At 40.0% G+C, this 27182-nt stretch overlaps 1 protein-coding gene across 1 annotated transcript in view; it reads right to left on the bottom strand.

Moving 5' to 3' along the window:
- Positions 1-27182, bottom strand: part of ALDH1A3 (aldehyde dehydrogenase 1 family member A3) — a 567347-nt gene that overhangs the window by 123071 nt on the left and 417094 nt on the right. Inside the window, exon 8 of the mRNA XM_044078687.1 lies at positions 5719-5821. Within this exon, the coding sequence (XP_043934622.1) occupies positions 5719-5821 (103 nt within the window). The remainder of the gene's footprint in view (positions 1-5718; positions 5822-27182) is intronic.

Raw genomic sequence — 27182 nt, forward strand, 5'->3', positions numbered from 1 at the left:
GGTTAGCTATGTCTACAGGCTCACTATATGTGGCATCATTAACTATCTGTTCAGCACAAATCTGGGCCTTTCCTTTTAGCTAACGGATGTAACTAAAGAATGCCTTATGGTTGTCCTTAGTTGAGGAAGGTAATTTGGATTTGTAGTTTGCTTTAGAGGACTTCACAAGAAGTCTTATTTGCTTGTTTAAGCTGAGGAGGGAATGTTTCTAGTTTAGGTCACGCTCCCTCTTACTCTTAGACAGCAATTTCTTCCTCATATTGTAAAACCTGTTAATGGCAGTTGTCACCCAAGCAGGTTTGCTCTTCCTTGAGGAGCTTGTTTTGGTCCTATCAGATATGGCCAAGTAATGCAGATATACAGGTGTTTGTATAAAGCACTGGTGTAGAACTTGGCACAGTTGCCAGTTCCATCTGAGGGGGGGGGGGGGTGCAGCGAAGCTATTTATACCATGCGGTAAGAGGTTATAATCTGCTAGGTCGATCCGAGAATCCCACATTCCCCTCTCTCTGGAAAACGTCACACATTATCCCTCTGCATAAAGGAGGACATTCAGCAGACATTAATAACTTTAGACCGATAGTAATCTTATTATTGGGTCTACTTTCAGCCATCGAATGGGCTAACCATCAAACAGATGAACAGCGAACAATAAACAGTGAAAGTTCAGTCACTGAACTGTCATTTCACTGACTTTCCCATCGTATAGATGGACGTGTTTCAAACCCCTTTTCTCCATTGTACTGTGGTCTCAGTTGATATATATAGTAAGGGTGGTGTTGGGGGTAAAGCTCCCCTCATTGAGTGTTGTGTGAGGTAAAGCACCCTACCTGGGTGGGTTTGAAACACTTCTGTGTATAAGACAGGGAACTGTTGGACAGATAGTTACTTAAATTGTTGATGCAATGAAAATTTGGTGACTGAACTTTCACTGTTTATTGTTCGCTGTTCAGCTGTTTGATGGCTAGCCCACTCAATGGCCATAGACCCATCTTATTTCCCCTCACCAAAATAGTTGAAAAATGTATTCAACTCCTAGACTATCTTCTGCAGGAAGAACTCGTATCCCCATACACAACATGGCTTCCATCCTTCCCATAGTACTAGGACTGCCCTATAGATACTGTCAACAAAGCTAGAGATAATGACAATCTAGTCTCTTCCTTACTTCTAGACTTGTCTAAAGCCTTCAGCACAGTTGTTCACAGCAAACTCCTACTTCAAATGTGCTCACTAGGTCTCTTTCAGCCAACTTTCTGTGGTTTAAAAGCTACCTGTCCAAAAGTCATCAGTCAGTAAAATGGCACTCCATGCTCCCTCCTTACCTTCAAGTCATCATTGATGCACCACAAGGCTCTGTCCTTGGTCCCCTCCTCTTTAGCATTTTCACCAGCAACCTCTATACTTCCACACAACAGGCTACCCTAATACAATACACAGATGATTCCACTTCTGTTTGCAACATGGTACACCTCCAAAAAATTACTCAGGAAGCTTTAACAACCACTGAAACATGGCTTCATAACTCAACTCATGTTTAACCCCAAAAAGACTAAACTACTACTTTTTTCCCCAAATCCCACTCTCATGGAAAAAAAATTAACGTCTTCTCTCTTGATAATTCAGCCATTGAAATCACTTCTCATAGCGCAATAGTAGGAGTGATAGTGGATGACAATCTTACATTTGCCCTGGATATATAAAATTGCATAAGAAAAACTCAACAAAAACTAGGGATTCTTTACAGACCCAAAAACATTCTCACCAACGCAACTAAAACTACACTTACCACTACTTATCTCTTCCTCGCTCTTTTTTATGGTGCTCTGATCCCTACTAACCTCCAGGCTTCACAAAAATTAAAACTTGAGCAATGCTATAACAAAGTTGCTAAGTTTCCAGCACATGCCCCTTTCAGAACCCACCACAGTACAGCACTGAAAAGCTTTAATTGGTTAGAACTGCCATAGCAGCAACATATACACAACTTATCACCTATAACATTCATTATCCAGCATCCTTCTGCCTGTCCAGCACTAAAAACATTCTACACAACTATGTTCTCAGTCAGTCATTGTGATCCACTGACCAAAAACTCCTGTCTGTCTACAAACTAAGCAAATCTGCTAGACAGTGTCTGTACTTGTACAAGGTTGCTAAGGCCTGGAACTCCTTACTTGTATCCATCAGGTCTATACATTCCCTCCCATCTTTCAAAACCACTCTTTCCTAGCTAAAATCTGTCTCTGTTCTTGCACAAAACCAGAATAAACTATATCCCTAGGTGTGAACAAGTACCATTTCATTCATTATATCCTCTTAGTCTCCCTTCTTCACTTACTTCCTTACTGCTGTCTAATTCTCTTCCCTGACTTTCTCTCTCTATATATATCATAAGCCTGTTTTCCCTCACTTTATATTGCAGTTCCTATTTATATTAGACCAACTTATCTTTAATGTCTCTACAAACTGTCTAAATGTTTTCTAACTATTAAATGAGTGTCATATACCTTGTATTGATTCTTAACCAATATTTTATATCGTATCTAATTTGTTATAATTATTTAAACTGCAGAAGTTTTTGTTTTATTTTTGAAGATTGTAAAATTATTGTTCTCAAAATGTTTTGTAATAATTTGTAGCTTTTCTACACAGGCCTCTGCTGAAAATGGGCTTCTACCCACTCGGACTTTCCTGGTAATCAAATGTCCATAAATAAATAAATAAATAAATTGTAGGGAACTGGAGCAGCTACACCCTGCATAGATTATTGATCCAGGTAGGTAGTGGGATATGTGTGTATATATGAAAAAGTGTGACAGTACGTCTGTGCCTGTGATTGTGCTACAGGACCATTGTGCATGAATGGTAATTGTGATAATATGAGTGGAAGAATGCAAAGTTCCTGTAATCACGGCTGCACAGGTAAAAAACACAGTCTCCAAAGCCAAGAACACAGCATCCATGGCACCTGACAATATCCCAGGCTGCGTTCTACATGAACTACAGAATGAACTGGCACCCTACCTAAGTACCATGTTTAATCATAGCCTCACCTCAGGCTTTGTGCCCACTGAATGGTGCACCGCGATGGTTATCCCACTCCACAAAGGGGGAGCCACGACGGACCCCGGGAACTACCGTCCCATTAGCCTGATGAGCCTGGTCTGCAAGGCCATGGAATGTATCATCATGGAACTCATAAACAAAGACATTGGTAATCTCCAAACTCTGGACCCTACCCAGTTCCCCAGTTCGGATTTGTCAAAGGCAGATCACGTCTCCTAAACCTGAATGACTTCTTTAAAGCAGTCACCAAAGCCATAGATGAGGGTAAAGTGGATCACACAGCATATCTAGATCTCGCCAAGGCTTTTGACACCATCCCCCACTCTGGAATTATAGATAAGCTCACTAAACTAGGTATAAATCCCTATGTCACAAGATGGGTTGCCAACTGGCTCATGGACAGAACCCACACTGTGAAAGTAGTGGACTCCAAAACCAACTTCAGACCAGTGACAAGTAGAGTACCACAGGGTTCAGTCCTGGGTCCTCTCCTGTTTGGCATCTACTTCTCTGAAGTACAGGCTAACACAGAAGGTCTTTGGCTAACAAAGTTTGCAGATGACTGCAAACTAGGAGCCATAATCGAAACTCCTAATGATGTGGACATACTACAAAAGGGCCTCACTGAGACAGATACCTGGTGTCAAAGCCATGGCCTGAAGCTCAATGCCAAAAAGTGTATTGTCATCCCCTTTGGTAAAAACTCTGTACCCATGAACTACCACATAGCTGATAGTCTACTTAATGCTGAAAAATGTGATAAGAGACCTTGGGACACAGGTGGACAGTATTCTCTCCTTTGATAATCACATTGCCACAGTAGTCAGGAAATCATTCTACGTGGCTCACCTCATCACAAAAGGTTTCAATTCCAGAAAAAAAGTGGTCATTGTTCCCCTCTACTCATCACTCATTAGACCCATTATAGAATACAACGCCCCTTTTGTTATGTACCTCACAAGACATCTACAACAACTGGAAAGGCCACAGAAATACCTCACAAAGAGGATTACTGGCCTCAAACAGATGCCCTACGCAGACTGTCTCAAAAAACTCCAGCTTTACTCCATCGCATATCGTCTACACAGAGGTGATCTCTGCCTAACATACAAAGCTATGTCAAACCCAAAGCTGTTGGACATGCTCCACTTAAAGAAATCCCAATCACTCTGAGCTACATGCTCTAGGGACCTAAACCTTGTCACCACAATAAACAGAACTTGCTGGAGGGATAGATTCCTGTCCCAGAGACTTCTCATACTCTGGAACAGACTACCTATCTATGTCAAACAGAGCTCCTCATTAGCACTCTTCAAGAAAAATCTTGATGATTGGATGGGAAATAGGAAATTCACCCCAGGGATCACTTCTGTGGCTCTGCTCGACAGGGGAACAGTAAAATAATTTTCTTGGGTGACAAAAGCCAGGGTACATTTTTGGCTAGGCTTATATAGGCCCTAGGGCCAATAGCCTAGTACCTACCTATGAGCCTATAAGGTGGATGAGCTGTGACCTCTGACACCAGGGGAGTTAGTAGATGAAGAATGTGCATGCACAGAATGTGTGTGTTTGTGTGTGTGTGTGTGTGTGTGTGTGTGTGTGTGTGTGTAAGACTGTGTGCATGCCTATGTGTGTGTGTGTTTCTGTCCATATCACAGAGACAGAAACACACCCGTGGACATGCTCATGTGGGTGTTTCTGTCATTGCAATGAGGAGAGAATCTGTATCTGTGTGATGTCTGCAAGACCTGCACTATTTCATAGCACAGGCTGGTAGTGCATTAAATAGACCATTGCAGAACTGTTGGTTGAGAGTTTTTAGTTGATTGAATTCCTTGATAATGAGTCAATGTACTTATGGGAAAATGCATTACTATGGATAAATGTTAGCCATGCAACTCAGCACATCACTACAGTGCAAACTGCACTGCTACACTGATTTCTCCGTATCCTAGCTCACATCTACCTTAAGTAAGGCACATAATACTGCAGCTATAGCATCTCAATTACTTGTAACCCCAAGCAACTGCTGTAATAAATAGTACTGCTAAACAGATGTTTTTGCAGGAAGAGATGCCCCACTGCACCTATTAATGTGGAAGCTGTACCTCATACCTCCAGTTTCTACATATGGTAGATCTAAAGTCACACAAACTTGGAGAAGAGGAGACATTTTTAAAAATGTAAAACTCATGTTTTGTCTTCTGTTAATTCCCTTACCAATACAGAATAGCACCTATGATAAAGCAAGGTACAATATTCAAAGATGTTAACAAAAGTCGTGCATATTTTAAGATGTGACCACAGAACACATGATAAACAGCAGTGCTCCTGTACTAGACATATTTATGTATCTGACTTTTTGTTACTGCAGTGTTTAGTACTTATTAACAAGACTATGTGAACATCTTTGAAGTCATGCATCAAAATTAATGTGATATTAATTGTATTACAAGTCTCTATAGACAAGTTTAAAGTACAAATGACTGTTAACTTCCTGAAGTATATCCTTTTGTAAGTAAATACAATAATATGACAAGCCACAGGTGAGAGGCAAACTTGCAACTGTATTTTGGCAGAACCAATATTGAGTGCCAGAACAGATATATTATAGAGGTATCATGCTGAAAGGCCACTATGGCTACTTACTATCAGCATCTGCAAACACAATGAATGGGTTTTTCCCTCCTAACTCCAGTGTCACACGTTTTAGGTTGCTTTTTGAAGAGGCTTCTTTGATAAGTTTTCCAACCTGGCAAATAGTAATGGAAGACAAAAGTTAGCTGTCATTACTATGTAGTTATACAAATAATAAAAGAACATGTGTATGCTATAATTATAATGACTAAAAGTAAAGAAATGACCCAGTACCATGAATAGCAACTTGTTGACATCAAAGATTATCAGCAGATGATCCATTATAACTCCTTTATAATAACTCCTTTATAACAACTTATGACTAAGTGCTGTGTATATGCTTTGTACATTAACCTGTATTTCAGTTTTTAAATGCCACCAAAACACACTGTATAGTAGCATCTGTGTAGTAAGGACTCTGGCCATTCCACTCAGACCATTTTCTTTGTTTTAATTCTGACATTTTTGTGAGAAATCAATATCAAGAATCCATAGCAACTGAAGTCCCTCTGGCACATCAAAAGATATGTTTGTCACTCCTGTAACCTTAACAGGAAGATCAGTTCATAAGCTCAATGGGTCAGAGGTTGGAAATAACTTGATAGGTGATATCTAATTTTGGAATTAATGTGTGCTTGTGTAATCATCAACATGTGTATTAAATGTACTTTGAGACCTGCACTGGTACTGAGAAAAAGAACAGTTGTGAAAACCTTGGTATCATATATACGCTGAAGGCATTGATCTTCTTATTAAGGAATCTTTGAGTTTTAGCAGGACAAGATATCAAGTTAGGAGACTGAAAAATGGGAAGGCTGTGGAAATATGTAGGGGCATAATTACTTAATCTGAGTGGAACGTTATCTCTCATAATATCAGCTCTTCTATTGCTTATGCCCAAATGCCTTAATAAGTTAAATCAAAGCAGAGACCATGATCAGTCAAAGTATCCAGGCTTTTACCAATATGAACTATTTTTAGTGGATGGCCATAGATGTAGTAGTTAACTGTCTGGAACCACTTTCTTACAGACCGCATAGCACTACATTGTTTAATGTCAAATGTTAGGCCATTGCTTGTGAATCAGATGTGAGTGATTTTCAAAACATTCTTTACAAAACAGGAGTATACTGGTAAAAAGTTGATGATACCCAGGATGCAATCATCAACAGGTTAGGTAAGCCATACATTATTATCAAACTGCATCTCCAGAAACAAAATAACAGAAAGTGGAAGGATGTGAACTGGACACTTTGACACTGGTACATACTGCAGCATCAGAGAGTTGGTCATGTACTCCAACCCACTGTATCCTACATGATAACCAATCTTCAATTCATATCTCCTGATTTTGAAATGTTTGCTTATAACCTGGATGTTGTTGATAATAGCAAATATTTTGCAAGATTCAGGTATGCAGCATGTAAATTATTTCTTTCATCTAACAGTACTGTAATGGCTTTGGGAAAAATAGATGAGAGTCAAAAGGCAGAACATGCCCTTCACAAAACTATATCAATTCGTGTCACTAGGCAATAGATCTCTAATGTTACTAGCTTCATAATCACCTTTTCCTTTAGTCTATACAGAATTCCTAAGACAATTAGGTCTATAGTTACTAGGCTGGATATTGAAGCTCATCACTGTGAACTGAACCAGAGCTGGCTTATGCCACAAATCAGTTCTAACATCCATTGAGAGAGAGAGAGAGAGAGAGCAAGAGAGAGAGAGAGAGACATTCATTCTAACCTCTATATTAGATCTGGTACTTAATAATTAGTGACCTATCTTTAAAATACTGCTCAGAAATACTTTATGAAATCCACAAATTGATTTTGCTGCATGTTAGGCAGCTTCTTCAGTGTGTAAGGAAAAGCATAGTTGAAAACATTATGAATTTATAATGAAATGACATGAAATAAACATCACGATTATTATAATGCAATATACCTCTATCAACAAGTATTTGCCAATGTTTAGTCTATTCATAAATAAATATCATAATAACACTGAAGTGAATAACATGTGCCACAACAGAAATTTATTTATTTACATTTGTTTACCGGGAAAGTCTGACTGGGCTAGAAGCCCATTTTCAGCGGAGGCCCGAGGAGAAAAGCTCCACAGAAATATAAGCAAATACAATAATTAGATAGTACAATAGTATACATGTAGTAAGATGCAGAGTACACATCATCTAGTTAGTCTGTACAAAGTAGTGTTCAATACAGTTTTCTAGTAGATACATGTTCGAAAAGAAAAACACAAGCATTTCAGTGAAGATCACTGTGAGAAAAGTAAAATTAGTACTGTGTACATATTAAATAATAGTTATGAACAAATGAGATTTCCTTTATATATAAATATATATATATATATATATATATATATATGTTGAGTCTTTCGGCTTTTCCCGGTCCCATTTAGGGGTCACCACAGCGGAAATCCGGTCCGCTAATGATTGGCAGAAGATTTTTACGTGCCGAGTTGCCAGCCCTGATGCACAATATATATATATATATATATATATATATATATATATATATATATATATTTTTTTTTTTGAGTAGTAATAAACACTGAGAAGAGGGACAAAATGAGGTAAGGAGAGGACAGTGTGTTGACAGAGCTATAGATATCTTGCAGTCAGGTTTGGCGCAGGACCAATGCCAGTTCTTGGATAGATGTTCAAATAGTAGTTGTTTGAAATTGGTAGACTTGGGTGTGTTTTGGAGGGTGTGAAGTAGAGAGTTCCATAATTTGGCTATTTGATTTGAGAATAGGGCTTTACTGTGAGTGTTGTTAGCTTTGTTTACTGTGAGAAAGTTTTTGTCTGCAGATCTTAGACTTTGTGGGCATGAGAAGAGAACAAGCAGTTCCTCGAGGGATGGGCAACTGTCAGGATGGAAGATGATACTGTGTGCGAATTTAAGTTGGTAGAGATGGAAAAGGTTAGGTAGCTCGAGCCAATTTAATTTATGTAGAGCAATACAGTGGTAGGTTTGTTGGGGAAGGTTGGCTGTGAAGTGGGCTATTTGGTTGTAGTAAGTTTCCGATTTGGTTGTCTGATTTTTTTTAAGTTGGTAAAGAGGGGGAAAGCATATAGGAGCGTAGAGGGGATGAAGGTTCTGGATATGGCTAGTCTGGTATTGTCAATGAGGAATGGCTTCCTTCTGTACAGTCAGCCAAGTCTGCTGTGAACTTTCTTAATTATGATGGCTATGTGTTGGTCAAATCTGAGTTTGTTGTCGATTCTCATGCCAAGGAGTTTTGTATGCTCAACTGGTTTGATGACTGTGCTGTTTTCTGAGAGAATGGTAAAAGGAGGGGTGGTTGGTGATTGTTTGCTACTAGTAAATAGCATTAACAGTGTCTTTTTGGGGTTAAGGATTAGTTGTGACTCCCTTAGATACATTTCTATATCATTAAAAGCTTGTTGGGCTACTATTTGCAGGTCTGGTAAGGTATCTGTTGAGCAGATTAAAGTCGAATCATCCGCATACTGAACTACTTTAGCATGTGTTGTGGATGAGGCTAGATCATTGGGGAAGATGGTGAAAAGAAGGGGTCCTAGTATGGAACCTTGGGTGACTCTGACCAATACAGGCAGAAGTGGTGAGAGTTTGGATTTTTATTGTACTGCTTGTTGTGTGTCAGAAAGATAGCTTAGGAACCAGGAGAGGGAAGTATTTGATAGGTTTAGTGAGGCAAGAGTACTAGGGAGTTTCTGATGGGTGACAGTGTCAAATGCTTCTGACACGTCTAGCAAGATTGATGCTACTTGCTGGATTGAATTTCTCAGTTGGTAGATGGTGTTAGAGAAATTAATTAGGGCTGTGGTGGTGCTGCGTTTCGGTCTGAAGCCATGCTGGGAGGGAGAGATAAGGTTGTGCGATAACAGGTATTGCAGTAATTGAGTGTGGATGCATTTTTCCAGAATTGTGACATGGGAGAAAGGATGGCTATGGGTCTGTAATTGTTTAATTCTGTTGATGTTCCTCCTTTATGCAGAGGGGTGCTATAGGAAATTTTCCATAATTTTAGGACATATTGTTCTGCTGTAGGCCTATTTACCAGAATGGAGATAGGCAGAGCTATGAAATCAGCTGAAAGTTTGAGGTACTCATTGGGGAGTTGGTCAGCTGCTAAGGTCGAAGGTTTCAGTTTTTTCAGCATTGTTCTTATTATAATATAGATAGTTGAGACAGGCTTCAGGTCAAAAAAGTTGTTGTTAGTTTCAACATTAGGTGGAAGAGGCTGAGGGATTGAATTGTTCCCTGTAACTAAGGAGAGGATGGTGTTTATAAAGTAGGTCTTGATTTGTGAGGCAATACTCATGCTTTGGTCATTGGTTGTTGGTTCTGGGGTTGTAGGTTTACCTGGGTGGAGGAGTGAGTTAATTGCTTGCCAGAACTTTTTGGGATTGTTTTCATATTTGTTTTGCATAGATATATAATATTTTTTTGGCTAGTTTGAGTTGTTTTTTTCTTTGATTGCTGAGCTGCTGGTATGCTAGCAGAGTGTTATTGTTTTTTGTTTTCTGGTATTGAAACCAGGTTTTATCCCTTAGTTTTTGAAGTCTAATGGTTTCTTTTGATATTCAGGGCAATTTCTTATTTTAACACAGCATGTACATGTTGGTGCTAAGCTATTTAGAATAGCTAGAAATGTGTCATTGAAGTATGTTACAGCCTGGTCGAATTGGAGATGATGGAGTGGTGTCCAGTTGCATTTATTGAACATGTCTAAGAATGCTTCATTGGAGAACATTTTGGTATTTCGTACAACTTTGTAAACTATAGCTCTGGGTAGATTGAGCTGATGATGGGTTAAATAGGTAGGTCTATGGTCACTTAAATTATTTGGAAGGCATCCGGAAAAATAGTTGTGGGTGGTACTGTTAATAAGTGACCAGTCTAAGATAGATTCCCTTTTGCTATGTTTATCTATTCAAGTGGAAAACTGGATTGTTTGGGAGAAACCATGTAGATTTATGAAGGTGGAGGGGATATCACCAGTGCAAGTGTTCCAGTCTAGGTTGAAGTTGCCTGTTATGATGGTTTCATGGGTGTAGGTTAAGGCTGTCCAGACTATGAGTTCCTCAATGGCAGTGGGAGTATTGTTGGTAGGTATGTAAGTGGCTATTATGGTAATATTTTTCTTTGGGTTGATTCTGAGCCATGTTACTAGGACTTCAAAGTTGTTATCATAAGTGTATTTGATGGTTAGGTAGTCTATCCTTAGATTATCTTTGTGGAAGATTGCAACCCCACGACCCTTATTCCTGATCCAATCTAACCTATGCATGTTATAACCTTGTGGGAGTATGTCTGGGTCTCTTATATGGGGTTTTAGCCACATTTCTGTTGCTATAAGAATGTCTGGTGAGTATTGTGCAATGACTGCATAAAAGTCTGTGACTTTGTTAACGAGGCTTCTAAGGTTTATGTTAAGAATGAGAAGATCTGTAGTTTTAATGTGAGGAAGGGGTGGAATTGTAGCCATGATGGTATGTTGTGCAGTATGTGGCCCAGGATTGGGGTGTATATCACCACTACAGAGAATCTGTGACAGTATGCATGCATGTTTGTGTGACAATATGGAAAGCATGTGAAGGTGCTTGCTGTAGCGGTTAGTGGTATTGCTGACAGCTACATGTTTCAAGTGGAAGTATGCAGTAGGTGTGTGATTGTAGAGTTGGGAGGAGATGGCAAGGTAGGAGAGTGAGGAGTAGATAGTATTAGTATACTATAGTGTGAGGCTATGGACATGTTGCATCTGTAGGTGAGTGTAAGATGTTAGATAGGATGCTGGTAGCTGTAGGGTAGAGTGTGTGGGCAGGAGAAAGAGCATGGTGTGTATTTTTTTTAAATGGCAGGTTATCTGGATGGTGTGATGAAGATGTAGGGACAGAAGGGTGTTGGTGTAGTGTGGTGGGAGTAGAGTGATTAAGGACAGTTGTAAGTAAGCTGTGTGAGGAGAGGGAGGAGTGTTACAAATAGTATATTGGTTAACCAACTTGAAATTGGTTAATGGAGGGTGATTCTTCATTGGGGGAAGTTAGGAGAGTGATTACTGTTGGTATAAGTCTAGGTGATGCAGGGGTGGGTAGAAATGGGGGTAGGGTAGGGGAGAGAAGTGAGCCCAAGTGTAACAAGGGTGAATGGAGTGGGCTGGCTACCCTCACAGAACAATGCAAAGGAAAACAATCAGTATGAGAAGTGGAAGCCTTGGAGCTGTAAGGTAACTGAAAGCAAGGAAGAGATAGAGGCAGAAATGTAGGAGTGTAAGCAGATAGTTGCAGAAACACTACTTTTATGGCTTTGCTGTGTAAGTAAAACAAAGGAAGGCAAATCTATCTGAGGACAAAATACACCAAGTAAATGGTACTAGTCTTACTTTACAAGTATTCAATGGATAGGCAGATTTATTTGGGACAAGATACAGCAAGTAAATTGTTAGTTGCACCACCCTGTGGCGAGAGACAAAGCTATAGTTGCCTGTTGTGGGGGGAGTCATTGTAGGTGTGCATGCTGGCCAAAACTATGTTTTAAAAATAACTAGTAAAAGTGGCAAATTTGCTATAAAAACAAATGTAAATAACCAGTCATAATGTTTAAAACATAACTATTAACAACCAAATCTGCTAATAACAAGAACTGTAAACATCCAGTCACCTATGCAGACTTGTTTGGTAGGTATCCTTATTAAAAAGTGTTATTCTTGGCTTGTAATAACTGTAGGGAAAAACTGGACCATAGCAGTGGTTTTATTTGGCAATGTTGCAGTTGTTGGGGGGGGGGGGCTGGGCTGCGATGATACAGGCAGACCAAGTGTGCTATGCAGACTTGTCTGGTAAGTGTCCATATTAAAAAGCATTATTCTTGGCTTGCAATAACTGTAGGGAGAAACTGGACTGTAGCAGTGGTTTTATTTGGCAATTTTGCAGTTGCTGGGGGTGGGGGCGAGCTGTGATGATACAGGCAGACCAAGTGTGCTATGCAGACTTGTCTGGTAGGTACCCTTATTAAAAAGTGTTATTCTTGGCTTGCAATAACTGTAGAGAGAAACCGGACCCTAGAAGTGGTTTTATTTAGCAATGTTGCAGTTGCTGGGGGGGGGGGGGCAGGGCTGCAATGATACAGGCAGACCAAGTGTGTTGCAAGCGTGCGCACTGAAAAGGGGCTGGGGAGAGCTTACTCACTACAAGCAGGCCAAAAATAACTATTTAAAAAATACATACCAGTACTAATAGATAAATAGTTTATGAGTTATGAAAAGACAGGTTTATAAACAATCATGCAAACCAGGTAGATATAAAGGTCTAGGTTGAGTAATCCATTATTCTTCCATTTAGTTGAGTAACAGACAAATATGAATCAAAGCTTTGAGAAAAAGGAATCACTCTGTCAATACCAATGATATTTAAGGTCTACATCTCTGTTTTTATGTATTAATTATATTCTGGCAATTATTAGTGCTACATATTTGTCTGCAATAAACCTGTTTTGCTATCTGGCTATATTATTTTACTATTTTGTAAATTTATCACATCATTTCCTGGTATATAAATATTAAGCTTGCACTGGCTTATTTAGATTTGGACTGATGAGGCCATGCTGGGAGTGGAACCACTGTATACAGTCTTTATTTGTTGAGCTTTATTTTTTTACCCACACTTGGTGCTGGGCTCATTTTTTAACAAATATCTACTTTATATTCCATATACCTTGTCTTGTACTTCAGTTACCTCTCAAAATTATATGGAGAATTGTTATTTCATTTTGATTTAATTGACTTCATTGGAACTATGTATTTCAATGCATTATGGTTTAACAATGTAATGGACAAGGGTATAAGAGGAACTGAAGAGGTGAGCAAAGAAGGTCCATTTTAAGAAACAGTAAATCTAACAGAGATTTTTCTTCAATCACTGATACAGCAATTAAGTCCTTAGATTTGCATACATAATGAATGTTGTTTCATTTAAAATGTTCATTGATCAAAGCTTTTTATTGGTGTTTTCTGAGTGTAAGTGGAGTTAAATTACTGCTGTTAACAACATGTGGTTATCTGATAAAAGTCTGGTAACTATAGGATGAAAACGTGGTAATTTAAGTTAAAGCGTTTATTTTATTAATTTTAATAAAGCTCCTGGATATCATATCAGAGTGACTGATCCCTTCTTAAAGTGCTCTAGTGAGTTTTCTGTTGGTGGTTTTGTACTTTGAGCACTCGTCTGGGTGTATTTTATTGGTTAAGTCCTTAGATTCCTCTCCTTTCCTAAATGCTCTAACAATTTTTACACTATCCCTTGAAGTATAAAAGAGGAGCAGGAAGCCTACTCAGATATAGCAATGGCTGAAAATTTGCTTGTTGATTTAAATTTCTTTGCTAAATAAAGGATAAAACTTTGCACTTCTTTCACATGTACTATCAGCGACAGAGCAAACTTTTTTTAGTTATTGAATTTACAGTACTAAATGTATTCTTGGGATTCTGGTAGAAACTCTTATATTGATTTAGGACCTTTTAAATTCAAGAGATATGAATGTGTTCCACTTTATCAGCTCACAGTCCATTTGTTTGAACAAACTATTTTATCTGAATTACATCACCAAGAATTTGATATTTATAAAACATTTTCATACAGTCTAATTTGTCTGGAATTTATGGCTCTAACACAACTAAAATTTAATTCCAATATTGTGGTGGTCAGAGCTAATGAGGGTTAAGCTGTTGTGGTGTGAGGAAAGGAACATTATACAATGACCCCCCCCATTAATATTCCAAAACGTGCATGCTGATTGGTCAGCATGCACATTGATAATCAGAGTTATAGTAATGGAAAAAGGTCCGGTCGCCCAGACTTTTTCCATTAGTATAACTCTTTTTTTACAGCAACAGAGAACGCAAGATCTCCCTTGCTTTTTACACACTGTATCGCTATGTTAAATGAGTTTAACATAGCGAGACAGCTTTAAAAAAGTAACGGAGATCTTCCTATCTCCGTTGCTTTTTTTAAAGGTGTCTCGCTATGTTAAACTCCTTTAACATAGCGAGACAGCTTTAAAAAAAGCAACAGAGATTTTCTGTTGCTTTTTTTAAAGCTGTCTCGCTATATTAAACCCATTTAACATAGTGAGACATTTTGTAAAAAGCAATGGAGATCTTGCTTTCTCCGCTGCTTTTTTCAAAACTGTCTCGCTATGTTAAATGGGTTTAACATAGCGAGACAGCTTTAAAAAAAGCAACGGGAGATTCTCTGTTGCTTTTTTTAAAGCTGTCTTGCTATGTTAAACTCCTTTAACATAGCAAGACAATTTGTAAAAAGCAATGGAGATCTTGCTTTCTCCATTGCTTTTTCCCACAGCTCTGATGTACTGCATAAGCATACGCATGTGCAGTACATCAGAACTGCTGCAGAATACCAGACAGCTGCGGAAGGGCAGCAAGGAGGCATTATACAATGCCATTATTTAAGAAAAGTAATTATTTTTTTCTTAAATACTGGCATTGTATAATAGCAATAACCCACTTCTGGGTGTGGGTAATGCTGGATTTACCCATGGTTGTCTTTGTTTAGCCACTCGGGCTTCGCCCTCATGACCAAACCACACCAATCGTGGGTAAATCCAGCATTACCCACACTCAGGCATGGGTTATTGCTATAATATTACAGAGAGGTATTTAAACAGTTAGGGATTGTTTGGTTTTGCCATCAAATATTTGAAGACCAAGTAGATTTTTAAAAAAAATTAAATTGTAGAATTCCTGAATTTGGATGAGGGAAGGGGAGCTATATTTTTGGGTGCAAAAGAAGAACTATATGTAGATTGTACCAAACCAGAGTATTTTATTTACTTCCACAAATTCACATGCAAGTAAAATCTACCTAGGGAGGCAGATAGTGGCTGGGTATATTTATCATACAGGACTTTAGAAAAGTACTTGAAACCAATGTTATTCTGGGTTATAAAAAATAATAATAAAACTCAATTTTTTACAGATAATGAATATTTACATCTAAATAAAGGACTTATTTATGTAGTTTAGATGAGGAAGCTGTGAATATTAATATATATTAGTATACTCAATGACAACAACATAAGAGTGACTCATCACTTTCTTCAGATTTCAATGACTCTCTTCTCTCTTTGCTTGAATTAATGCTCATTTCTAACATTTTGACATTAGAGGTGAGTGTAACCAACAAATTAATGGCACTGTCATGGGAACAGCATTTCTCCCACTTATGCTGACATTTTTATGGACTTTTTTGAGCTTTAGTTAATATATAATTCTGACTTCAGTCATTATTTAACTTTATATGGAAATGTGTTGTGGTTAATGCCATAATTTTTGTCTTTTGTGGAATAGTTTACCTGTACAGCTTAATGAATGTGTCCAATTCTTGAATACCAAGGACTTTGGGATTAGGTTTACCTACTCTTATAATTTATTTAGTATGTACTTTTATAAAATCATCCAAGGCAAATTTTGAGAGAAAAATCGCCAAGGACTCTAAAGACAATCATAAGGCCTTCTTTAGCTATGTTAGAAACCTAGGGGGAAACTCCCAGATATGCTCAGAATTAGTTCAAAATGATGTGAAAATTACTGAACCTACACACATTGCTAACATACTGGCTGACAGGTTCAGTGCAAACTTCTCCCCCCCCTCCCCCCCAAAAGGAGAGATATCTATTCCAGAGGATTGTAGCCCCCCAAACATCTCCAACGCCCAGGTGAGAACTGCCCTCACTAAGGCAAAAACACAGCATCCATGGGACCGGATGGTGTCCCGGCTGTGTGCTTCATGAACTCAACGAGGAATTAAACCCACAGTTAGGACAGCTGTTTAATCTTAGCCTCACCTCAGGATACGTGCCCAAGGAGTGGCGACGCGACTGTGGTCCCACTTCATAAGGGCGGTGCCTCCACAGACCCTGAAATTACCACCCCATTAGCTTGACAAGCCTTATCTGCAAAGCCATGGAGAGGATCATAATGGAACTCATAAATAAAGACATAGGGAACTTGCAGACTTTGGATCCAACCCAGTTTGGCTTTGTCAAAGGCAGATCCTGCCTCTTAAACTTGGTTGACTTTTTCGAGACAGTCACCAAGGCCATTGATGAGGGAAAGGCAGTCCATACAGCCTACCTCGACCTGGCAAAGGCCTTCTACACAATACCCCACTCAGGTATCATCGAAAAACTCATCAGCTTGAATGTAAACCCATACATCACAAGATGGGTTGCAAACTGGCTAAGTGACAGAACCCACAGGGTCAGAGTTGCTGGAGCCATGTCAGACTCAAAGCCTGTCACAAGTGGTGTCCCACAGGGCTCAGTCCTGGGTCCACTCTTGTTCGGCATCTACTTTTCTGAAGTACAAGCAAACACAGGAGGGTTATGGCTGACAAAGTTTGCAGATGACTGCAAACTGGGCGCCACAGTCGAAAACACATCTGACACAGATATCCTCCAGAAGGGCCTCACAGAAACGGATAACTGGTGCCAGAGCCATGGCCTGAAGTTAAACGCCAAAAAATGCATAGTCATACCCTTTGGGAAAAACAAGGTTACCCCTAGCTACCATATAGGTGGCAATCCATTGAGCACAGAAAAAGTCATCAGGGATCTGGGGACCCAAGTTGACAGTAGCCTTTCGTTTGACACTCATGTTGCTAAAGTAGTTAGGAAAACCTTCTATATCGCCCACCTGATCATGAAGGGATTCAGATCTAGATCAAGGGAGGTCATCGTCCCCCTGTACTCATCACTCATTAGACCTATGATTGAGTACAATGCCCCATTCGGAATGTATCTGACCAGACACCTGCTGCAGCTTGAAAGGCCCCAAAAGTTCCTCACCAAAAGGATAAAGGGTCTCAAAAATATGTCTTATGCTGCCCGACTGAAAGAACTCCAGCTCTATTCAGTCTCATACCGCTTTCTCAGAGGTGACCTGTGCCTGACATATAAGGCCATGTCAAACCCAGATTTGATGAATATGCTTTACCTCAAAAAATCTAGATCCCTCAGAACCACAAGGGCGGGAGACTTAAACCTTGACACGGTTATAAATAGAACGTGCTGGAGGGACAGATTCATCACCCAGAGACTCCCTATGCTGTGGAACAAAATCCCGGTACATGTGAGGCAGAGCACCTCGCTGGCCTTGTTCAAGAGGAATCTTGACCAATGGATGGGAGATCGCAGATATACCCCAGGGATTACTTCAGTGTCACTGCTTGACAGAGGCACAGAAAAATGATAGACATAGTTTTTATTCAAACTAAAGGGGTGGCGTTGCTTGTTATTTCCCTGGAAGCTAATTCCACCTAATACGCAACTTCTCAGCGCTTCTGTGGATCACTAGTGATATCTGCATTGCTTACTGTACTTATTTCCTTGTTTCACTTGAAAGAAAGTTACTGTTTGTCATTTTTGCATTTAGTTACTTGTAACACATTGCACTCAAGTTACCTGGCACTTGCTCACTAAAGCAATTATATAAGTCAGCACTAAAAATTAAAAGCACTACACCCTCACTCCCCACTGGCCCTTGTTTTCAATTAAGGATTTCCCAATATTATTCTAGCATGTCCAAAGGTCAGTTGTCAATCTCCTCTCCGGTCCAGCTGGTGAATCTGGGAATCTTGAGGCAATGTTATAACTGCCTCATGTACACAGACAACCCTCTCCTCCTCCCACATAACACAAATACTTGAGAGATGCAGCTATTTAGCCAAACTGGAGGCTGAGCTCTCTCAACTCAGGACTGGCAAGACCAGACAGGAGGAGAAGGCAACTACACACACCACAAAACCAGCCTCACATAATGCTACCACTCCACTGAATCAAACACATAAACACACAAAGACATACTCGGAGGCTCTGAGTAAAAATTTACCTAAACAGCAGAGGCCTCCAAAGCAGACACCCAAACAACTGCTACCTCAAGACACCCCACAAGCAACACATAAACCACAAAAGCAGTGTGCAAAGCAGTCACAGCCCTTAAGGCCAAATACAACACCAAACATACTTGTCATAGGTGACTCCATAGTCAGACACACTGACGTCCCACTCACCAGGCTGAACAAGGAGAGGGTCACAGTAAGCTGCCTATCGGGCGCTAGAATCCGCCACATAACACAAGCACTGGTCACTCCATGGCAAGTACAAATATGACACAGTCATTGTCCATGCTGGTGTGAACGACCTGAGACGTACCTCCCTGGACTAGACATAGAGGAGCTCTCTGATTATGTAGCCCAGGCAGGTATGACCCTAACCCTGAGCAGTATCCTTCCTTCACCAAGAATGATGCCACAATATAGAGACAAGATGATCAGCTTTAACAATTGGCTTAATGTCTGGTGTCATTCAAAGGGGATCCAGTGTCTGTCTGCCTGGGATGACATGCTTGACAAGCCACGCTGCTTCGCAAGGGACGGCTTGCACCTGTCACCCCTGGGATTCCGGATATTGGCTAAGGCTCTTGCCACCCCATAGTGCCTTTTTAGGCAAGGCTCAAATTCTAAACCTACCACCCTAGAAAACAAAAATGGGAAGAAACTGAGGGTAATGCTGCTCAATGCCAGAAGTCTAAATCTCAAAATGCACGCACTCGAGGCCCTTCTCAGTATGGAGAACATCGATGTCTGTGCTGTAACTGAAACCTGGTTCAAGGCTCCTGAGAGCACCCCGGCACTATTAGGTTTTACCTCATATCATGCCCGCCCCAAAACCCGGACCACACCACAAAAGGAGGGTGTATCCATATTCATAAAGGATACTCACACCTCCAGGTTGGTGGCAACGCACTAAGCTTGAAACCATCCAGGTGCAACTAACCATAGGCAAAACTGCTCTACAAATTGTAGCATGCTACAGGCCACCCTCTCAAACTCAGGAACCCCACACAGCCTTCCTGAAGACACTGGAGGGTATAAATGTATCTCCAAACACCATCATATTGGGTGACTTCAACTACCCGAATATAGACTGGGAACATTACTCAAGCCCTAACTTTCTAGCCCAACGGTTCCTGGAGTTCATAAATTCAAATGCCATGGAACAGCTAGTCACTGTTCCCACGAGAGGAGAAAATATACTAGATCTCATTGTCACAAACATGGGGACAAAATGCTCCACACCGAAGTATATCCCTCATTGGTGAGATCTGATCATAAACTAATCTCACTGGAAATCCACATCCCGCCCCACCCCAAGCAAAAGACCATAGTGAAGAACTTCTCTAAAGCAAACTTCACACTACTCAAGACTGGTGTGGTATCCTTCAAGGCCCCTGAGCCAGAGGAAACCACAACCCAAGCTGCGGAAGCCCTTACAAATGCCTTCTATGAACACCTCCAGGACTGCATGGATCAGGCAATCCCAAATAAAACCAAGACTCTTTCCACAAAGGGCAAACGTCCAGTCTGGTGGACCCCAGCCATTAACAAACTTTACAATAAGAGGAGAAAGCTATTACATGATAGAACAAAATCCATAAAAGGGAAGTCACCCCTGATCATTATTAGTAAAAAATACGAGCACTCATAAAATCAACTAAGGCCAATTTTGAGAGAAAAATTGCCATGGATTCAAAGGACAATCATAAGGCCTTTTTCAGCTATGTTAGGAACCTGGGTGGAAACTCCCAGATATGCTCAGAATTAGTCCAAAATGATACAAAAATCACTGAACCCACAGACATTGCCAACATACTGGCAGACAGGTTCAGTGCAAACTTCACCCCTCTCCCCTAAAGGAGAGATAACTATCCCAGCCGAGTGTAGCCTCCCGGACATCTCAAATGCGCAGGTGAAAGCTGCTCTCTCTAAAGCTAAAAACACAGCATCAATGGGACCGGATGGTGTCCCCGGCTGTGTGCTACACGAGCTAAATGAGGAATTAAACCCGCACATAAGGCAGCTGTTTAATCTTAGCCTTACCACAGGATACGTGCCCAAGGAGTGGCGTACGGCAACTGTGGTCCCACTCCACAAAGGCGGTGCCTCTACGGACCCTGGTAATTACCGCCCCATAAGCTTAACAAGTCTAGTCTGCAAAGCTATGGAGAGGATCATAATGGAGCTCATAGACAAAGATATAGGGGACTTGCAGACATTGGACCCGACCCAGTTTGGCTTTGTCAAGGGAAGATCATGCCTTTTGAACTTGGTTGACTTCTTCGAAACAGTCACCAAGGCCATTGATGAGGGAAAGGCAGTCCATACAGCCTACCTTGACCTTGCAAAGGCTTTCGACACAATACCCCACTCGGGTATTGTAGAAAAACTTACCAGCTTAAATGTAAACCCATATGTCACAAGATGGGTTGCAAACTGGCTTAAGGACAGAACCCACAGGGTTAGAGTTGCTGGCGCTGTGTCAGACTCCAAGCCGGTCACAAGTGGTGTCCCACAGGGCTCGGTCCTTGGCCCCTATTGTTTGGCATCTACTTCTCAGAAGTACAGGCCAACATGGGAGGACTTTGGCTGACAAAGTTTGCAGACGACTGCAAACTGGGCGCCATAGTGGAAAGTGCATCGGACACGGATATCCTTCAGAAGGGACTCACGGAAACAGATAGCTGGTGCCAGAGCCATGGCCTGAAGTTAAACGCCAAAAATGTATAGTCATACCCTTCGGGAAAAACAAGGTAACCCCAAGCTACCATATAGGTGGCAATCCACTAAGCACAGAAGAGGTTATCAGGGACCTGGGGACCCAGGTTGACAGTGGCCTTTCTTTTGACACTCACATTGCTAAAGTGGTTAGAAAGACCTTCTACATTGCCCACCTGATCATGAAGGGATTCACATCCAGATCTAGTGAGGTCATTGTTCCCCTGTACTCTTCACTTATCAGACCAATGATCGAGTACAATGCCCCATTCGGGATGTATCTCACCCGACATCTGCAGCAATTGGAGAGACCCCAAAAGTTCCTCACCAAAAGGATAAAGGGACTCCAAAATCTGTCATATGCTGCCAGATTGAAGAAACTCCAGCTCTATTCAGTCGCATACCGTCTGCTCAGAGGTGACATGTGCCTGACATACAAGGCCATGTCCAACCCGGAATTAATGGACATGCTCCACCTCAAAAAATCCAAATCCACCAAAACCACTAGAGCAAGCGACTTAAACCTTAGCACGGATATAAATAGGACGTGCTGGAGGGATAGATTTATCACTCAGAGACTCCCTATGCTGTGGAATAAAATCCCGGTCCATGTGAGGCAGAGCACCTCGCTGACTCTGTTCAAGAGAAATCTAGACCTGTGGATGGGAGATCGTAGGTTTACCCCAGGAATCATCTTTGTGTCACTGCTGGACAGAGGCACAACAAACTAATGGGCACAGTATTTTTTCATATAAGGGGTGGCGTAAGCCACAATAATTTGGGCTAGGCTTATAAATGCCTTAGGGCAGATAGCCTAGTATAAACCTATGAACCTATGAACCTATAACTATGGGCTAGGCTTATAAATGCCCTTGGGCAGATAGCCTAGTATGAACCTATGAACCTATGAACAAAACGTATTGATGGCTTGGTTAGTATGTCTATTTCCAAGAAAACATTTAGACATAATTTATTCAGCACACAGTTGTCACCCTAGGCATATAATAAATGACATCCACTACTACCAAAATAGACTAGAATGTGCTGATCTAAATATATGAAAGTACATACTACTTGATAGATTTCTGAAAGTGAGTATTCAAAGATTGTGACTTATTGGCACTGAGGAAAAGGCATCCTTTTTTTTCAAAACACTTTATTAAATTATCACTTGTGACATTGGCAAATTTACATTTATATAAAAGTAATCAAACTATATTAACATAACAAACATTATACTTCACATATATTGCTGTATATCATATAACCTAAGCAATATTACATATATTATTCAATTATTGCCTTTTTTAACAAGAAACATCTTTATTAAACCATCACTTACTACATAGGCAATCATAAATTTACATAAATGAAAACAAACCACACCTTGAAGTCAAAAGATGACTTATTGAAATTACGGACTACTATGACAAAACAAAATGATTTGCAAATAATATTTTTAATTACACATAAACTAATACTTTTAAAAATTAGATCAATTACATAAAAACATTGGCATTTACTGGTGATATTTTTGGCACAATAACACCTCAACAATGTACATTTTCTTACAGGGAGGGTAAAAACCTAGGGCAAATGTGGTCTGTATTGAAACAATCTTTTGATGTGAGTGTTGCTTCTTTAGATAGCAGTCATAGGTTGGATGGCTGCTATATTTGTAGGAACTGTTCTTTCTCTACCCAAATATGCAAAAACTAAACATTTTATTTAAATTAACACTAGCAAAACCTATGAAATTCATCATTTAATTAGCTGTTTGATAGAATGCATAATTTATATGTTAGTCTGTACATGTCTGTTTTTATGTTGGACAAAGTAAATGTCCCAGGAAACGATGCATTTCACTACATTTGAGTAATGCTAAGGTGGTGTAGAGACGTAAATAAACTTTGAAACATGGTTATGCCAGTTTTCTGTTCACTGGTGATCACTGGTATTTATAAGGCTGATAAAAATCCATCAGTCTTTCTGTCATCATATCATAAATAAAAAAAACTAACCTGGCTAATTAATCTTCATGCTTTAACAGGCCTGGTTTAAATAAAATTGTGTAGTTATAGAATTTAGACACTAGATGGCAGATTAATAACTTCATTTTATGAAGTCTCTCTCTATAGCTATCTATCTATATTTCACATCCACCTGAGCTACCCCCAACTCAGGCAGATGGGACCTCAGTTTACTGTCTGATCTGAAGGATGACACACATGGAACTGCAGCATTCTCTTATGCTGGACTGCAGAGTCAGTTATTGATATACCTTGCGTGGGAACAGTACAGCCTTCTACACCAAAGGCAAATGTGCTACCTGTTGTGCCACTGACACTGCTAACACACACACACATATATATATATATATATATATATATATATATATATACACACACACACACACACACACACACACACACACATAAGTGTGTATGTGTGTGTGTGTGTGTGTGTGTGTGTGTGTGTGTGTGTGTGCATATATAGATATATATATATAGATATATTATATATATATATATTTTTTTTACAATAATTACAGAGATTTGGATTATTCCAAATTGTATAGCATAAGCACCGTTTGTTAAACAAAACAAAATAAAAAACAAAAACAATTCTCATATTAAAAACAGACTCAGCATGAACAACAGTAAACTTCTCTATTCTTGAAACTCACATTCATTGAAAATACATCTGGTCAGCTGTGCATTAAGTGTACCTTAGGCCCCTGGCTGTTTTCAAACCATGGGCCCCCATGACATATTTTTGGGAATATGCATAAATGCATATGTTCTTTGATTCACCTTCCTAATTGTTTTAAATAATATTTCTTGTTTAACACAGCAGCATTTGTTATAGTGCGTTTTACATTTGTAGTTTTGAATATTTTTCTAGTAAAGCAGTGGAATAAAATGCATGAACCAATAATGACATTGTGTCCATTTCAGAACATTGTAACCATAAGAGGCCTCTCATACTGCTGTCATTATAATTCATCAATCACCATACTGAACATATACAGGCAGTTTACAGCCACTTTGTTAACTATTTAGAAATTGTATGTCTGAGCCTGATCAAAATGGCCTCAGTATTCCAATTTGCTATACAGAAATATACACTAATCCTGCAAAGATAGACTGATGTTTTTAAACCTTACCAGCTCAGCAGGATCAGTCAGTTTTGTCCACAGACATCATCCAAAACCAAATATGATAACCACATTGTCAACTGCATCCTTCTTGGATATCTATGTCAAAAATTACTAATAATAATGACCAAAGTTACATGCTTCAAATTTGTTTCACACAAACACACAGTAGCCAAAGTATTCCAACTAAATTCACACACACCAGGCAGGAGCTTGCTGAGCTGTATACTAGCGCAAAATCCTTGCAAATGTGGGTTTTATAGCAGGGAAATAAAAGAGATAGAAAGTAGCCCAAAATGGCCAACAAACTACTAATTTCTTGGCTGAAACCACTCCTCCAAGCAGAGATAGGCTGCTCAAAGCTCCCTCTCTCACAGCGAACAGAGAAACTTCCTTCTATCCAAGTAAGGTATGGGTAAACACAGAAACTTGTAACACAGCCCTTAATTCAGCACTAACCTGAATACTGGACTATACTAACTTTGAAAGGTGGGAAAACAAGTATTTTTTTGTTTATTTCAGAAAATAAATCAGATACAATAAAAAAACACGTTAAATGCACAGAAATTGATATCACACTTGAGTGTGTAGCCTACAACAGTTAAACAAGTAATTTAAAAACAAAATGACTTTGTTAAAGAGCAGGCAGTAAAATAAGTACAATGTGTAGCTGAAACAAGCTTTTTAAATCACAGAAACTCTGGAAAAGCAATGTTTTAGGAGGAATTAGCTAAAGGCAGCAAGAAAATGCAGAAAAATGATAATCACTCCAAATTCTCTCTTTTGTCTCTCTGCTGATGTAGAACTCTGCAGGGCACCAGGCTGGAGCTTGCTGAGCTGTATACTCATTCCAAGCAGAGTATATGACTTGGCATATGACAACTCTTTTGGAGTTGCTGGATGCTGTAAAGAAGGTACTGCAAAGTATATTACTAACATTCAACACATTTAGACTATATGACATAGTACAGGCATATTAATCTTCATATTATTCTGTCGGCTGTTCCTATTAGGGGTCGCCACAGCAGATCATCTATTTGCATTTCTTCCTTTTGTTGTCATCTTGCTCTGTCGCATCAACCACCTTCATGTCCTCTCTCACCACATAAATAAACCTTATTTTAGTTATTCCTCTTTTCCTCTTACCTGGCAGCTCCATCCTTAGCATCCTTTTCCCAATATATGCAGCATCCCTCCTCAGCACATGTCCAAACCAATGCAATATCACCTCTCTGGCTTTGTCTCCAAACCATCCAACCTGAGCTAACTCTCTAATACACTGATTCCTAATCCTGTCCATCCTCATCACATCCAATGCAAATTTTAACATCTTTAATTCTGCCACCTCCAACTCTGACTCCTGCCTTTTTTTGTCAATGCCACCAATTCCAAAGCATATAATATGGCAGGTCTCACTACCCTCTTGTAGGCCTTCCCTTTCACTCTTACTGGTATCCGTCTGTCACAAATCACTCCTGACACTCATCTCCACCAACTCCACCTTGCCAGTACTCTCTTCTTCACCTCTCTTCCACATTCACCATTACTCTGAACTGTTGATCCCAAGTATTTAAACTCATCCACCATTGCCAACTCCACTCTCTGCATTCTCACTATTCCTCTATCCTCCCTCTCATTCACATACATATATTCTGTCTTAGTCCTGCTAACCTTCATTCCTCTCTTCTCTAGAGCATATTTCCACCTCTCCAGGGTGTCTTCAATCTGTTCCCTACTCTCACTACATCACAATGTCATCCACAAACATCATAGTCCACAGGGACTCCTGTCTGATCTCGTCTGTCAAGTTGTCTATCACCACTGCAAATAAAAAAGGGCTCAGAGCTGATCCTTGACGTAATCCCACCTCCACCTTAAACACATCCATCACTCCAGCTACAGACCTCACCACTGTCACACTACCCTTGGTGCATATCCTGTACCACTCTTACATACTTCTCTATCACTCCCGACTCCCTCATACAATACCACAACTTCTTTCTAGGCACCCTGTCATATGCTTTCTCTAAGTCCACAAAGACACAATGCAACTACTTCTGATCTTCTCTATACTTCTCCATCAAAACTCTCAGAACAAACACCGCATCTGCAGTGCTCTTTCCAGGTATGAAACCATAGCGCTGCTCACTAATCATCCGCTCTCTTCCTAACCTAGCTTCCACTACTCTTTCCTATAACTTCGTGCTGTAACCAATCAATTTTATCCCTCTGTAGTTACTACAGCTCTGCACATCACCCTTATTATTCTTAAAAATTGGTACCAAAACACTTCTCCACTCCTCAGGCATCCTCTCACTTTTCAAGTTTCATTAAACAATCTGGTTAAAAACTTCACTGCCATCTCTCCTAAACACCTCCAAGCCTCTGGTATGTCACCTGGACCAACAGCCTTTCCATTCTTCATCCCCTTCATAGCTGTCCTTACTTCCTCCTTGCTAATCCATTGCCCTTCCTGATTCAATATCCTCACATCATCCAGCCTTCTTTCTCTCTCATTCTCTTCATTCATCAGCCCCCTCAAAGTACTCTTTCCATCTGCATGACACACTCTCCTTGCTTGTAAGTATGTTTACCTCATTAGCCTTTATCACCTTTACCTGCTGCACATCTTTAACAGCTCGGCCACCTCTGTCCAGCCAATCAATACAGGTC

The sequence above is a fragment of the Protopterus annectens genome, chromosome 7.part1 (assembly GCF_019279795.1).
Source record: "Protopterus annectens isolate FY-2018-M chromosome 7.part1, PAN1.0, whole genome shotgun sequence".
Taxonomy (NCBI): domain Eukaryota; kingdom Metazoa; phylum Chordata; order Ceratodontiformes; family Protopteridae; genus Protopterus; species Protopterus annectens.